The 15,955-nt window shown below is 36.1% G+C and overlaps 1 protein-coding gene across 12 annotated transcripts in view; it reads left to right on the top strand.

The window, feature by feature from the left end:
• Positions 1–15,955, top strand: part of Cdk8 (cyclin dependent kinase 8) — a 162,442-nt gene that overhangs the window by 113,766 nt on the left and 32,721 nt on the right. For 9 of the 12 annotated variants that reach the window (XR_011707353.1, XR_011707349.1, XR_011707351.1 and 6 more), the window contains exons 8-12: positions 1,781–1,850; positions 2,596–2,668; positions 5,457–5,554; positions 6,281–6,359; positions 6,481–6,639. Coding sequence is in view for 3 of the 12 variants with exons in the window: in XM_027941594.2 (XP_027797395.1) it covers positions 1,781–1,850; positions 2,596–2,668; positions 5,457–5,554; positions 6,281–6,359; positions 6,481–6,639; positions 8,976–9,101 (605 nt within the window). In the remaining 9 variants the exon portion in view is untranslated. Of the gene's footprint in view, positions 1–1,780; positions 1,851–2,595; positions 2,669–5,456; positions 5,555–6,280; positions 6,360–6,480; positions 6,640–8,975; positions 10,563–15,955 lie in introns of those variants that run through there. The other 3 variants (XM_027941595.3, XM_027941594.2, XM_071611313.1) reach the window with 3 other exon arrangements.

The raw sequence follows: 15,955 nt of genomic DNA, 5'->3' as shown, positions 1-15,955 counted from the left end.
AACAGTTTTAGAAGACCACTTTTTATGATAGGGAATTTACTTACTCACTAATTATTTACTGAGAACCTACCATGCGTCAGACACTATCTTGAGTAGAAAACACTGATATTGATATAGCAGATGTGATTGGAGTTTTCATTGTATTGCTATAAGTAGAATGCTTTAAAAATAGTTTAGGTTTGAGTAGATAGAGAGGAATAGCCTTTTCTTGCTGCTTGTAAATTTGTCTATTCAGATTTCTGAGGCCTACAGGGAAAGGAAAGTGGTGAGGGGCTTGAGGGTGCTGAAGGTCTCTATCAGAGATGCTTTTTAATGCAGGTTCAACAGTCAATTAAGGTGGGCTCAGTTTCTAGGAGGCCTTGAAAGGCAAGGAGCCGAGTTTAGATCTGATGAACAAATGAGGGAGAATCCTTAGTAAATTCTTGATTATCAGATACATGACTTATGTCTAGAAAGAATAGTATGGCAGTGGAATGTAAAAATTAATTGAAGAGAAGTAACTGAGGTCAGGAAACCACCTGCTTGTTATAGCAGTCCCATAGCCAGAAAGTGATAAGGAAGGTGCCTACATGACAGATATATCATTTTTATAGGAGGTATGTAATTGAGTGAAAACTAGAAGATTACGTAAATATTCTTGCTTGAAAAGTAGGCAAATAAAGAAATTGTAGCAAGAAATAAAGCTAAGGAGAAAATTCCATTCAGGAATTCAAGCATATTTTTAGTTTACATTTTTATGTGATGATGTCTAAGTAGCAAAAACCCTAAATTCAAAAACAAACTTCTAAAGGCCATTTGAAAGTTAAAGGTAGTGCTGGGGTTATAGCTCAGTGGTAGAGCACTTGCCTAGCATGCATAAGGCCCTGGGTTTGATTCCTAGCCTGCCAAAAAAAGACCCCCACACCCCTCTGCCCACCAAAAAATAAATAAATTAAGGTTCTGTTAGCTGTCTGGTACAGTGCTGTGCACCTAGTGGGCTCTCAGTAACATCCCACTGACGGTAAGAGAGAAGACAAGTTATCTAGCATGTTGGAGCAACTCCAATACCAATAAAATTAACCAAAACATATTTCATATCTCAGGTTGTGTTCAGGGATAATATTGAACCACCCAAGGTGCCAGCTGACTTGTTAATCCATTAAGTCCCCCAAGTTTCAATTCTGTATATATTGCAGTAAAATTGACACATGCATTAAAGTAGGTTGGAAATCAAATCTAGAGCTTATATTACATTAATATTACTATAATATATTATCATAAGTATATGTTATGTACTTATGTTATATGTTATGTATTAGTTTTTATATACGTTCCACTTCTGGGATGATGGGACAAAAATGGGGTAATATAATAGTTGTATCCCACCCTGTTTTGCAAACAATTACTGCTTACCTTGATTGCTAATGGAAAGCAATGTGTTTAATAAGGTGAAAGGAGGGCTATATTATTAATGAGGGGTGTATTTTAAAGCCACAGAGGTGAAAGATCTTAGATTTATAACATTCCTTCTGAGTGATAAAATTGAGGCAGATTATAGTAAAATATACAGAAAGTAGACAGTTTAAAATTTAAATTGTAAGTAGAGATCTCTCAAGCCATAAAGGAATCACAGTGTATATTTACTATTCAAGATGTTTGCTGTTTCTGAGCATTTATTTGAAGTCTGGGCTTTCAAAAAGGTTTAAAAGTAAGGAAATGTAATGAAATGGAGATAACCTTTGTTAAAATTCTTAACAGTGGGAATTTAGGCAACATAAAAATATATCAATGTATTTCACAGATAAAGATTGGGAAGATATAAAAAAGATGCCCGAACATTCAACATTAATGAAAGATTTCAGAAGAAATACGTAAGTTGCAAAGAAAATGGACCCTTTGTTGATTTTTTTCTGGAATACTCAGTATAAAATTGAATATTCAACGTAATAGATTACTCAACATAAAATTACTCTAATAAGTAACTGTACTTAGTCAAATACATATTTTTCATGATGTTAGTCTTCATTTCTTAAGATATTTAAGTGATACTATAGTGACTAAAATTATTGGCTGATTTGCATATGAGAAAAAGAATCAATTCATTACTACTTTCTGGAAACTCAGCATTAGTAGGAAATGTCAAGCTAAAGAAGTGAGATTAAACAATGTTGCTAAGAGCCACTAGCCTATCCATGTAGGTTGTGTAGTAATTATAATCAAGTTTTACTAAGAGAAGAATGAATATTTCAATATTTCATTTATTTACAATGTGAGTCCAACAATTGGGAAAGTCCAGTTCATAAAAAGTATATTTTGAACTTATTGGTAAGGTTAAGTTAAACTTTTGACCGTGTTATTTAAAATAATTGTTAAAATATAATTTATGTGAAAAAATACTGTTCAGTATGTTACTCATGAAATTGTCTTGCATTTAATCATTGGTATTCATTCAGAAGTGACCAGTGTGGATACTGAATGAAGTACAAAACTGATGTAAAGCTACTTTTTAATATTATATATCAGTTTTGATTAAAGAAATTCTGTTTGGAAGGACCTTAGGCAATGTAAAATTAACCTCAAATCTAATGTAAATATTTCATAGTATTTCTCTTTCAGGTACACCAACTGCAGTCTTATCAAGTATATGGAAAAACACAAAGTAAAACCAGATAGTAAAGCATTCCACTTGGTAAGCTTTAGATAACAGTACTAATGAAATGCATTTCCCATGTTTATCTCGTAGCACAAACTAAGGCTTTGTTTGATCCATTATATAAATTATATAAAATAACCATATAGGTTACTTAGCTGTTAAGAGTTCTTTAATGATACATGGGTGTTGTTTGTGCATACCAATAAAAGCATCAAAACACTCACTTTTTCAAACTCATATCTGGCTTGACAAACTAATGTTTAATCCCATTAGATTTTTATAAAGGTAATGATTATAATAAGTCTGTCAATAACATTTTTTAAATTATTATTATTTTCTATCAGTATTTTAAAATCTCATAAAAGTACCAAACACTCCCTCTATTCAGCAATAACTTCTATAGGTTATTTTGCATTTAATCTCTTGAAAGATTGATTATAAAATTTTTAACTCCTAAGATATCTCTGATAAACTTAAGTATTAGAAGTTCAGTGCTGTTATGCATTATTTGCTTTTTCTGGAAGAATGTGAGAGGTGGCATATTTATCAGTGTGCAATGAAGAATTGTCTAGAATCTAAATGAATCTTACTAGCAAGATAATTTATGACAAGATTATATTTAACCTAAATATGTTCACAATGAAATTTCCATTGCTACACTGTAATAATTGATAATGGTTTTCAGTTTTATGTTTTCAAAAAAGGGTGTATAACAGGTTTATAACATATACAAAAGGGATTTGGAGAAGCAGATTCTATTTTGCTTGACTTAAAATTCTTCATTCCTTATTCCCAAGTATTTTTAAATGGGTTGTTTTTGTTGTGGTGGTGGTGGTTGAGTTTTTTGGGTGTTTTTTTTTTTTTTAATTGTAGATGGGCACAATACCTTTATTTTATTTATTTATATGTGGTGTTGAGGATCAAACCCAGTGCCTCACACATGGCAGGCAAGCAGCCTACCACTGAGCCACAATTGCCCCTTAAGTGGGTTCTTTAACCTTAAAAGGTTTGAACATGGCTTTATAGCAACCAGGTTCGATGGCAAACATTTCTTTTATTTCTGCTTTTTCTTCTCTTCTGCTTTTGCTTTCTATATCTTCTACTTGCTATTATAACAAGTTGTATTTTATATATTTCATATTTTTTCAACCATTTAAAAATCACTGCTTAACCTGTCATGTTACCAGTATATTTTTTCAAATAATGGTGTATATTCTAATGTACTTACAACCATACCCAAATTAGCAAGTTAAAGTTAGATTCTTCTTTATTTACTGACTTATTGTGGCAAAATGATGACAGTGATGCTAGACTGAAAGTCATGATTTGGAGGAATTACTTTTATTCATCTCTAGTCCTTGCCACTCATTGTAGTCTGAGGTGACTGTCACTACTATCACCCCTGAAACTCTTGAGAGAGATACACCTTCCTGATAATTTGTCATTTTTATTTGGGTGACCTGTCTTTAAATCTTGAGTGGGCCCATCTGAAAACTCCATTATACTCCCATTAAACTGCTGGAAATTGCAAATAGCAAATCCAAGTTTTCCCTTTCAACTCTAAGAATAAAATTGGGCTTCCATTGGAATATCAGATCATTAAAATAAAATTTGAATCTCGCCATCCCAGTGTTTTGTCTGTTTTTAAATAATTTATGTCCTTTTAACCTCTAAACTGTGTTATTTCACGTTAAATCCCAATGTGTCTGTTAGTTCATTGGCTTTCCAAATGTGGTTTCAGTCCAGCAGCTCACACATTACCTAAGGAACCTATTGAAAATGCAGGTTCTTGGGCTTCTGCCCAGATCTGCTAATCAAAAATTCTGGAAGCAGGGTCCAGCAATCTGTTTACAGAAGTCTTCTGGGTGATTCTACTACATGCTAAATCTGAAAAAACTATACTAGATCAAAGAGTATAAATTGTGAGACCACACAGTTTACAGTCACTTACATTGAATACTAGACTCAAATATTCTAGTTCTTGGAGCCTTCAATTAACTATGTTTTAACTAAAGTAGAAGATTGAATCTTCATATTTGCGTGGCATTTCTTTATGTAACAATAATAATTATAATAGTATTTATATTTATAATGCTTTCTTTATGGCAGACACCATTATAATTGCTTTCTATTTATTCATTTAATCTTGAAAATAAACCTGTGAAAGTAGGTACCATTTTTAATTTCCATTTGACAGATAGATTACAAAGAGTTGAAGTAACTTGCCCAATGTCACTCCACTAATATTTTGTCAGGATTTGAACCAGGCAATTTATTTCCACAGTCTCTACAAGTTGTATGTTACCATATTTATCTAGACTAGTCTGACACTATTCAGTAGAACATTTTATGATTATCTGCACTGCCCAGGTAGGGTAGTAACTAGCTATATTTGGCATTTGAAATTCTGACTGTGTAACTGATTTTTAAAAATTTAATTCCATTTTACTTAAATTGGATCTAAATCTACATTGTTACATATGGCTAGTGTATCATTTGTGTTAGAACAATTTTTCCTTTTTTAGTCTTATTCTAAATTGGGTAAAGCAGTTTAGAGAAGGAAGGAGAAAAGATCATTGGTTTAGTTAGACAAGGCATAAATGTAGTTATTCTTTGGATGAGAATCAAATGAAATAATATTAGAATTACTATAATTTGAATTGCTGCATTAAACTTAATAATTAGGATTTTCTCATTGTTAATTCAGCAGGAATAAATATCGTCTACTTTGTGGTATCATTCCTCAAACAATATTCTTTCCCATATGTGTTAACAGGTAGCTATAAGAACTAATAAGTAATGTTGTTATGATTTATGGTTTTAGCTTCAGAAGTTGCTTACCATGGACCCAATAAAGCGAATTACCTCAGAACAGGCTATGCAGGATCCCTATTTCTTAGAAGACCCACTTCCTACATCAGAGTAAGTGATAGATTTATGAATTTAACAGTATAATGGCATTTTTTGAAGCATTTTTTTCTTTTAGTTGTCAACCCTAAGTTGCCCCTTCTCTTTGATGGAGACGCAAGGAAATCCTTATGACAAGCAGAAATTGAGCTCTGCTGATTGAAGTGTCACTTAGGAGCTTTATGATTAAGAGGACTTCCTGTTCTCTTGCTTTATGAAAGGTAGATCATGTTCGTTTCAGCAGTAATACAGTTATTCAGTGACAGGGTTGATTATGCATGCTGTAACTCCTTTAGACTCACTGAGATGACTTATTGCCTGCAATTATAGTTTTGTATTCCAAAATCACAAATACTGTTCCCAAATAAATTTGTGTTCCCTATACTATCTTTTGTTTTAAATGTAGAAGGTAGTATTAAAAAAATTGTCTTTAAACAGTGACAAATTTCAGCTGGAATCTGTATTTTTGTTGTAGTAATAGCAGAGTAAGTTTTGGGTAAAAGAAGAAAGTTGAGTCATATTGGATGATTATTGATAATTTTTATACAAAAAAGACTATTATATGGCCTGCTATAATGTCACCGATTAGAAGAAAAATTCATTCTGTCATAGTTGCATGAAAGGTACTTATATTTGCAAATGTGGAAACAGAGTTCATCTCAGATTAAAATAAAAACTACCTAATAAGTGAAGTATTTGAGATGCCAAATAGCATACAAATTTTTTTTTTCTTGTAATCAGTGTTTTTGCCGGTTGTCAAATCCCTTACCCAAAACGAGAATTTTTAACAGAAGAAGAACCTGATGACAAAGGAGACAAAGTAAGTATTAAAGTACAAGTTGGCAGTGTTGTATTCTTGACTGCCTTCATGACATTTCTGATGTGGCTGTATTTTGTTCTCCTTCTGAGTTGAACTTTGTTTTTCTGTTTAACCAATTGAGAAGAACCAGCAGCAGCAGCAGGGCAATAACCACACTAATGGAACTGGCCACCCAGGGAACCAAGACAGCAGTCACACACAGGGACCCCCGTTGAAAAAAGTGAGAGTTGTTCCTCCTACCACTACCTCAGGTGGACTAATCATGACCTCAGACTATCAGGTATTTAAAATTTGTTTTGTATTGACCTGCTATGTCAGTGTTTGCAGAGGAAACTTGTGACATTTGGAAAATGAGTTGTAATTGAGAAACATTGACTTCTGTGTACATGAGAAAGTACACTATTATGGAAAAATACTGTCAGTGCTATCATAGGAAGGGGTAGACTTTTAAAACAGGCATCTTGGAATGATAACTACATCTTAAGCCATTATTTAATTGTGTGATATTATGTAAGTGATATAGTACCTCCTAGCTTTAGTTCTTTCCTCTACACAATGGGCCTAATAAAACCTAACTTGGAGTTGTCAGATTAGGAACAATGTATTGCATCCCAGTCTAGTCATTTCTGGGAAACCTTGAGTAAATGATTCAAGTGTTCTTAGTGTCCTTATTTGTAGAATATGGATAATGGTAAATTGAGGTTGTAGTGAAGATTAAATTGGAATATTGCATGGCTCATGCATAGTGGCTATCCTGACATAAGTGCTTAATAGAGGATACCAAATAGTTTTTTAATCATTTTTATTATTATCACCATTAAAATTCTTAGTATTTAGAGTATACAGTAAGTACTTCTTTGGTGGTGGTGCCGGAGGTGCTCTTAATAATAAGAACAGCTTGTTGAGTACTTATATTACTAAGTGCCAGCTTTATCCTTAAGTCATTATACTCTAGGAGGTAATGTTTTATTATTGCCATTTCAGGAGACTTAAGGCTTGCCTCTGCAATTAGCTTTCACAGGGTCAGCCAGTAAGCCAATGGTAGAACCAGGATTCAGATTGGTTGCCTACTTGTGGGTCCATCCTGTCACTTTCTTTGTGGAAAGACTTGTTTTCAAAATCATAACCACCTTCCTTTCTCCTCAGTTTATTCTCATCATTTGTCAGCTAAACTGGAAATAGGAAGTATACTGAAAACATAACCAATTAGTTATTTACTTAAAAAAAGATTACAGAGATCTAATGAAACTGGTTTAAAGTTCAGTACTAAACATTACTGCACTTCTAGGATTAGGTATTTAGCTCTTTGCTTTAGTTTAGGAGAGGTCCCACCTGTCACACCACAAATCTTTGTCTGCCTGAGTTGTGACCCTCTCCCAGTAAGGGACACAGCAAGGCATCTGTGGATGTTGGTATTCCATTATCTTTTTGCTCCCCATCTGGAAGGGAAGATTGCACCTCTCTTGGCTTAAGGCCCTTTGCTTCTGAAACTCAGAAAATGATGTTATGCTTCTTTATTGGTGGTGGTTTTGTGGGTGATTTCAAAAATAGTATTTCTAACTATAGTTTCCTGGTCTACTCTTTTAAAAATGTTTTTTTTTTTTTTTTGCTAAGTTAGCAGAATTTAGAATTAAATGACTTACTGAATTTGTTTTGAAAGAGAGAAGTAATACAGTATAGCTAATTTGTTAAGAGTGTTTGTCTTAGAAGCTAATAGTATGAGAGGTGCAGGAAAGAAAATAGTAATGTACAAGATCAAAAATTGAACATTCCATGTCACTATTCTTTCCCTTTATGCCATTTTTGGAATTGAGAATATCACTCTTCTTATATTTCAATGATTATATTTGTACTTGTCTATATAAACCTGTAGCAGAAAAATAAGATTGAATAATTTAAACAGCATTAAAAATATTTCAGTGCCATAGAAATTGATTCTCTGGTACCTTTTCTTGTCGTAATCATTTTTATTCTTTAGTTATATATGGGTGTTGGGAATGATTTCTGTTGAAGAAATGAGCATAGCTTTTCTTTTTTGTTTTTGTATTTTTGTTTGTTTGTTTTGGGTGGTGCTGAAGATTGAACCCTTGGCCATGTGCGTGCTAGCTAGGCAAGTGCTGTGCCACTGAGGCACATGCCCAGCCCTATTTCTATCTTTCTTTCTTAACTTCATTCAGGCCAGGTTTCCCAGACTGACCTTGAACTTGGAATCTTCCTGCCTCAGCTGGAATTACAGGGGTGTGCTACTAAGCCTGGCAACTGTGAATTTCTTAATGTATGCATCATTAAACTCATGTGGAAACATCTCAAGCAAATTAGTCATTGTTTATCAGGTAGACACTAAGCATATTAAAAGGAATTACTACTGTAGAAAAACATTTGCACAGCATAGTAATAAAATTCAGCTTATTATTACCTATGCAATATTTCTGACCTGATGTTAGAACAATTTGGGTTTTTTGTCATTTTAATTCTAAAGTTACTACCTAGCACAAAACTTTTACATCCTTACTTCCTGAAACATAATGACACTTCAGGCACACCCCAGCCTTGTTGGCTTGGGACCTAGCTACTCCTAAGCACCTGAGTCACATTCCTCCCTCATCTCCTTTCCAGCGTTCCAATCCACATGCTGCCTATCCCAACCCTGGACCAAGCACATCACAGCCCCAGAGCAGCATGGGATACTCAGCTACCTCCCAGCAGCCTCCACAGTACTCACATCAGACACATCGGTACTGAGCTGCGTTGGAATCTTGTCAATGCACTGTTGCTAATGCTGCAGGACTGACTGTGCAGCTCTCCGCGGGAACCTGGTATGGGCCATGAGAATGTACTGTACAACCACATCTTCAAAATGTCCAGTAGCCAAGTTCCACCACTTTTCACAGATTGGGGTAGTGGCTTCCAAGTTGTACCTATTTTGGAGTTAGACTTGAAAAGAAAGTGCTAGCACAGTTTGTGTTGTGGATTTGCTACTTCCATAGTTTACTTGACATGGTTCAGACTGACCAATGCATTTTTTTCAGTGACAGTCTGTAGCAGTTGAAGCTGTGAAATGTGCTAGGGGCAAGCATTTGTTGTTGTATGTGGTGACTTATTTCAGTGTAACAACATTATCTGACCAATAGTACACACAGACACAAAGTTTAACTGGTACTTGAAACATACAGTATGTTAACTCAACAAAATAACCAAGACTCAAAATGAGATTATTTTGGTACACCTTTCTTTTTAGTGTCTTATCAGTGGGTTGATTGGTTTTCTACATTAATCAGTGTTTTTTGACCAAGAACATTGCTTGGGTTTTTTTGAAAGTACAAAAAGCCACATAGTTTTTCCAGAAAGGTTACAAAACTCCCAAAGATTAATTTCCAACTTCTAAGTTTGTTTTTATTTTCAATCTATGACTTGACTGGTATTAAAGCTGCTATTTGATAGTAATTAAATATGTTGTCATTGATATAAACCTGTTTGGTTCAGCAAACAAACTAAAATGATTGTCATAGACAGTGTTTTATTTTTCCTGTTGGTGTTGCTGATTTGTGAGCATGCTTTAAGATGAAAAAAGCATGAACGATAACTTCCTTAAAAAGGTGCGGCATCCAATTCAGATATTTTGTCCTGATTTTAAAGCTGGTTGGTGTAGTGCTATTAAAAAATTTTTGTTCAATTAATTTTTCTTTTTTAACTTGTTCGCACGTTGTTTAGGGTGCCCTTACTTCAGCAAAGGAGAAGGAGTAGGAGAGCCTTAGAATTTTTGAGGGAAAAAAAAAACCTATAACATACAATGTACTGTATCAAACTATTTTACATGAATGACACAAGTATTCTGAATAAAAAAAATTGAACATTGTTAAAAACAAGGTGTTATGTAATAAATTTATTTTTCATAAATCAAAATATGGAGTGACCTGTACTTTTTTATACACACAAAGGGCTTTTTTTTGGTTTTAATTTTAAAATGTGCCTTAACCAATGGCCTCTGAATAAATCTCTTAAGTTGTTTTTGATTGATATCTATATGTTCTGCCTCCATAATAAACTAATGTCTTAAGTCTTAGATATGGATTCTTCTGTTACGCTTAGTATTTGAATGTAAGTTGTTAAATACAGACACCTCCCTAATTGGAAGGTATCTTTGGAGTAATACCTAAATCATTCTGTGTTATGTTGTGAAGGACTTGACTATTAATCCCAAATAATTCTTTTTCCCCTCCTTGAAGACAAAATATAGAAGATTAAAAATAATAACAATTGTTATAATGGTTTTTTAATCAAAATTCAAACTCATTCATATAAAAACATTCTAAAACATTTAAGAACTAAAGAATCATAGTACTGATAGACTCTACCATAATAGTAACATTTTTTGTTTTGTTGTTTCAGTACTAAGGATTGAAAGCAGGACCTTGCACATGTTAGGCAAATGCTATACCACTGAGCTACACCCCCAGTCCCATGGTAATTTTAGGGAGCTGAATTCTTGTTTCCATTTGATGTCTTTCTGCCCCAATTTACGTAGACACTGCATAAATCTGATTGTGAAGCTTGCCTGCTTAGAACCCTCAGAAGCTCCCTGTGACTACAAAATCAAGTCAAAGCCCTCCACAGTTTGGCTGTCAGTCTTACCCATTACCATGCGTTCTTATGTCCCTTTCACTCTTAATTGTTTTCTGATGTTCCTTCCTGCCCAATTGCAATGGTTTTTATGCTCAGTGGATTTGAGAATTATCTGTGTCACTCCTAGGTTCTAGTCTCATAGGTTGCTTCAGTAGGGTTAGGTGGAAACATGGATTCCTCATTCTTGAAAAAGCTTCCCTAGTTGGTTCTATATAGCAGTCTGAGAAATGTGGTGTGGTGGCTCATGCCTATAATCCCAGTGACCTGGGAGGCTGAGACAATAAGATTACAGGTTTTAGGCCAGCCTCTAAATAGCTCTTAATTTTGTAGTCACAGGGAGCTCCTAAGGGTTGTAAGCAAATAAATAGCTCTAAAGCCACTCACCTCCAAACTGGTCAAAAGATTGAGCCAAACAGTAGCATCTAAGAGGCTTGGAAAGAGGGCTGCTTTCTTAGCAGCCCATCTCCTCTTCCTACTTGAATTTCCAAAAGCAAAACTATATAACAAATTTCACTCCAGATATTAAGAGTGCCTAAGGGCTTAGGTTTCTGGTGTCTTTCTCTATCCACGTTCACTCCCTGATTGATCCTATCTAGTCTTGTGGCAATAAATAGGATTTTGACCACTAAATTCACACATCCAGCCTGCTTTCTCCCTGAGCTCCAGGTTTCTATATTTAATTGCATCTATGTCAGTGACATCCACTTGAACACATCTGCCAGCATTCTCTATCCCACTCCACAGTTTTTTTGTACATAGCACTTATCACATGACTAGTGACATTTTTTTTGCTAATTTTGTTTCTTCTCAGAGAATGGAAGCTCCCTGGGAGCAGAGTTCTGTTCCAACTCAGACCTTGCTTCTATACCCATATTTGTTTTGTAGGTGATGTCATCCAGGCTTATAACTTTGACAAACTGGCCAGACTCGCCAGTTTTTTAATACTTCTCGTTATGTAGACTGATTGTATTTTTACCCAGATTTGGCAACTGCAGGCTCCAGCCTTTAGCCCCCTACTCCTCCAGACTTAATCATATGTATGACTGGATGCCTACCCTTCTAGCAGTTTAGGCCAGGCAGTAGCCATGGTGTCATCCTCTTTCACACATCCTGTATCCATTCCAGGTACAAATCTTGCCGGCTTTCCTTTTAAAATACAAAGTCTGGGTGGGGATGTAGTGTAGTGGTGGAGTTGTGGCGAGCACTTGCCCAGTGCACAAGGCCCTGGGTTCAGTCTCCAGTGCCACAAAAAAGAAAAAGAAAAGCTGGGGAATGGGACAGAGAATGCTGGCAGGTCTGAGATGGCCTCTTTTGGGATGGTTTGGATTTACAGTGGCATGAAAGCCATAGCATTCAGTGGAGACTGTACTTTGGAATTTCAAATTTGGATCTTTTCGTGGGCTTGTGATATACAGTATTGTCCTCTCTGGAAACAGTGGGCAACACAGCAGGAATAGTCTAGAAAAGAGCTCACAATGGCTTGGGGCAGGATGGTGTGGTGGTAAAGAAAGATTGATGTGGGATACAGATGCTTCTCAACATATAAGGGATTACATCCTGATAAACCCATCATAAATTGAAAATGTCCTAAATGAAAAATGCTTTGAATCCACCTAATCTACTGAACATACTAGCTTAGCAGCCTAGCACACTGAAGAATAATCATAGTTTCCTCTTGTGATCATGAAGCTGAGCCTCTCCTATAACCTCCCGCCTACTTCCACCCTTGCCAATCCCTAGTCTTCTCAAAACTGCAGCCTGCATGGGCTTTTTAACACCGAAATCAAGTCACTCCTCCACTTTCATCCCTTTGATGCATCTGTCTCACTAAAAGCCAGGTCTTTACTGTGCCCATTGAGTCCCTGCACATTGGCCCCCACTTTTTGTATGTTTACCATCCTCTATTACTCTCCTCTCCATGTGCTTTACTTCAGTTCCCCAATCCTTGCTGTTCCTTAGGCCTGCCAAACATGTCTTATCTCAGGCTTTTACACCTACTGTTCCCTCTGTGGCTTCCTCAAATGTTCTCCCCAGCAAGGTTCTTGGCTTACTCTCACTTCTCTCTGTTCTGCTCAAATCTTACCTTCTCAGAGACTCCTTTTCCACTTCATATCAAATGGCTGCCTATGCCTGCCTTCACACACCAGCACTCTTTCTTCCCTTTGCCTGCATTGCTTTCCCAGGCAGCATTAGCATCAATAAGAAGAATACCCATTGGCCATTTTTCCTCCCCCACCAGAAAAGAGCGGCATATTTATTTACTACAACAGTCCTGGCAACTAGAAGAGGGCCTTAACAGAAGTATACATAGTGAGTGAATGAATGAATGGACTTTTTTGGATATCAGATAATATCTCACACTGAATATATCCAAACAAGAACTTTATTTCTCCTGGAAAATGTTGTATTTTATTTCACATCTAGGTACTCACAAAACACTTGATTATAGAATATTTTTGAAAAGATGGAAATTAGTTATATGCACATTTTCCAAAATACTTGAAATCTAGTTAAAAACCCCTGCCTTATCCTGACTTCATTCACATTTATCAGTGCTACAATTTGTTTTTCTATCTACATATTTCATACTTCCTTTTTTTGCCTTTCACCTTTAAAAACCCTCATAGAATCCGTATTTTGTTCATCCCTAAAATGAAAAAAAATAACTCTTGAGAATTGTGACGCTAGCCATAATCCATTTTTTTATTGTCACCATCAAAGTTTTTTTATTGGTACATTATAATTATACACTATAGTGGAATTCATTATGCCATATTCATACATACGTATAACATAATTCAATCTCATTCCTCAGCACCTTCCCTCTTCCTCCCCTTAAGCCAGTTTTATTGCTTAAAAAACAAATTCCTGCAGGGCGCGTTGATGGCATGCCTGTAGTCCTAGCAGCTCAGGAGGCTGAGGCAGAAGAATCTTAATTTCAAAGCCTGCCTCAGCAAAAGAGAAGTGCTCAGTAAGAACCTGTAACTCAGTAAGAACCTGTCTGTAAATAAAATATAAAATAGGGCTGGGGATGTGTAGCTCAGTGGTCAAGTGCCTCTGAATTCAATCCCTGGTACCTTGACCCACCCCCCGCCCCGCGACCCCCACCCCGCAAATTCCTGATTCTCATTAGTCTTGGAAACACAAAAGTTCTTCTTCATTTAGTAACTTAAGTAATGAACATTTAAATATTATTCGGCTTTTGCAACAGAAAAATGAGATAGCTGAAGTCTACTTTGTTTACCAGACCTAGATACTGCTTCTTAAAAATTACAGCCCTCTTTTTTTCAACTTGTTGAAAAGAATTAAAGCCTTGCAACATAATGGAATATGTGTTGGGTGGAGAGGGAGAGGGAAAACATAAAACAATTACAGTTAGCATTGCACCCCCCCACCCCCAAAAAAAGCTGTTGTAAAATTTGGGACAGTTAAAACATAAGGCATGATAATACCCTGGCAATATAAAAAGATAGGTGAACACTGCTAAGGTTGGCCTCATAACCTCTAGTAGAAAAAAGATTTCAGTAATAAAAATCTAAGGCTGAACACAATAAGAACCACTTCATCCCTCATGGAGTGATTTCTGTTATAGTTTGGATACTAGGTGTCCCCTCAAAGCTCCTATGTTAATACAGGAATATTCAGAGGTGAAATGATGGAATTAGGAGGTTGTAATATGACTGTAGGCAGATGGGGCATGACTGGAGGAGAGGGGGTCACTAGAGGCACATCCTAGAAGGGTTCATCTTCCCTGCAGCCACTTCCCCTTTCTCTCTCCACTTATTGCCTGGTCACCATGAGCAGAGGAGTGCTCCTCCACCATATCCTTTTTCCAGGATGTTCTGCCTCACCTTGGGCCCAGAGCAGTGCGCGAGCCAAAATAAACTCCCTCCTCTAAGTTGTTCTTGTTAGGTGTTTTGGTCACAGCAAGGAAAAGCAGACTAGTATGATTTCCAAAAGATTTGGTATGCTCATCCTGAATTACTTTAAGAATCATATATATGAATTAATTTAGGCCATCATCAGTACAAAAATGGTCAACCTAATGGTAGTAGTCTTGCCACAAGAATTCAAATGGTACCTAGAAATCAAATAAAGGTGAGACAACTTTTATCAAAAGTTGAGGTGTCAGAGAGCAAACACTATGATAGATGTAGGAGGTTTTAGGAAGTTTCCTCTTCTTAGGATTTAAGTTTTTCATTCATTCTTTGTTTCATTCCTTCTGTTGCATGCCAGCAATATGCTAAGCAGTGCTTTGTGCATTGTAACTGCACAAAGCCTCCTGTACATTGTATCTGACGGATCAATAGTTAAGTTATATAGGTTACAAATAACAGTATCACATTATAAAAATCTATGAACAAAATGAAGTAAAGGAGAATGTTTTTGAGGACCAGTTTTAAGGTCGATCATCAGAAGATTCCAAAAAAGTGATATTTGATTTGAGACTTGAGAATGCAAAAATACTTGAAACCTGTGAAATGTGAGCAGAAGAGCTTTGCACACAGGAGGATCGCCAGTGTGAAGATCCTGTTGCGGAAATGGGCTTGGCACATTGGCAGAAATGAATGGAGTCTATTGCGCCAGAATAGGATGGACAGAGAAGTTAGAGAAGTAGGCATTCCCTTGTGAATAACCTGGGCCTCTCAAGTAAAAGGCATAGTTAAGAGCAGTGTCAGCAGGTAGGAAGGTGGCCACAACATCAGTGACACAGAACATATGAATTCACTGAGTGCAGATGGCCAGAACCTGTACATCCTTATTGGCCATGAAACCATGTCACCAACTTACCCCAGTCCTGCAAGCAAAAGAAATTTTAATATCCCCTCCATGGCTCCTATCATCTCTCAACACCATCTAGATCCCTCTGGTTTCAGTTTCTTTGTATTCCCACCATGCTATAGTCTCTGCCACACAAGAGCTAGTGATTTCTTTTTTTAAGAATAATGAGGCAGTGCATGGTGGTACATGCC

This window comes from Marmota flaviventris, chromosome 4 (assembly GCF_047511675.1).
Source record: "Marmota flaviventris isolate mMarFla1 chromosome 4, mMarFla1.hap1, whole genome shotgun sequence".
NCBI lineage: Eukaryota > Metazoa > Chordata > Mammalia > Rodentia > Sciuridae > Marmota > Marmota flaviventris.
This window is presented reverse-complemented; position numbering and strand designations above follow the sequence as displayed.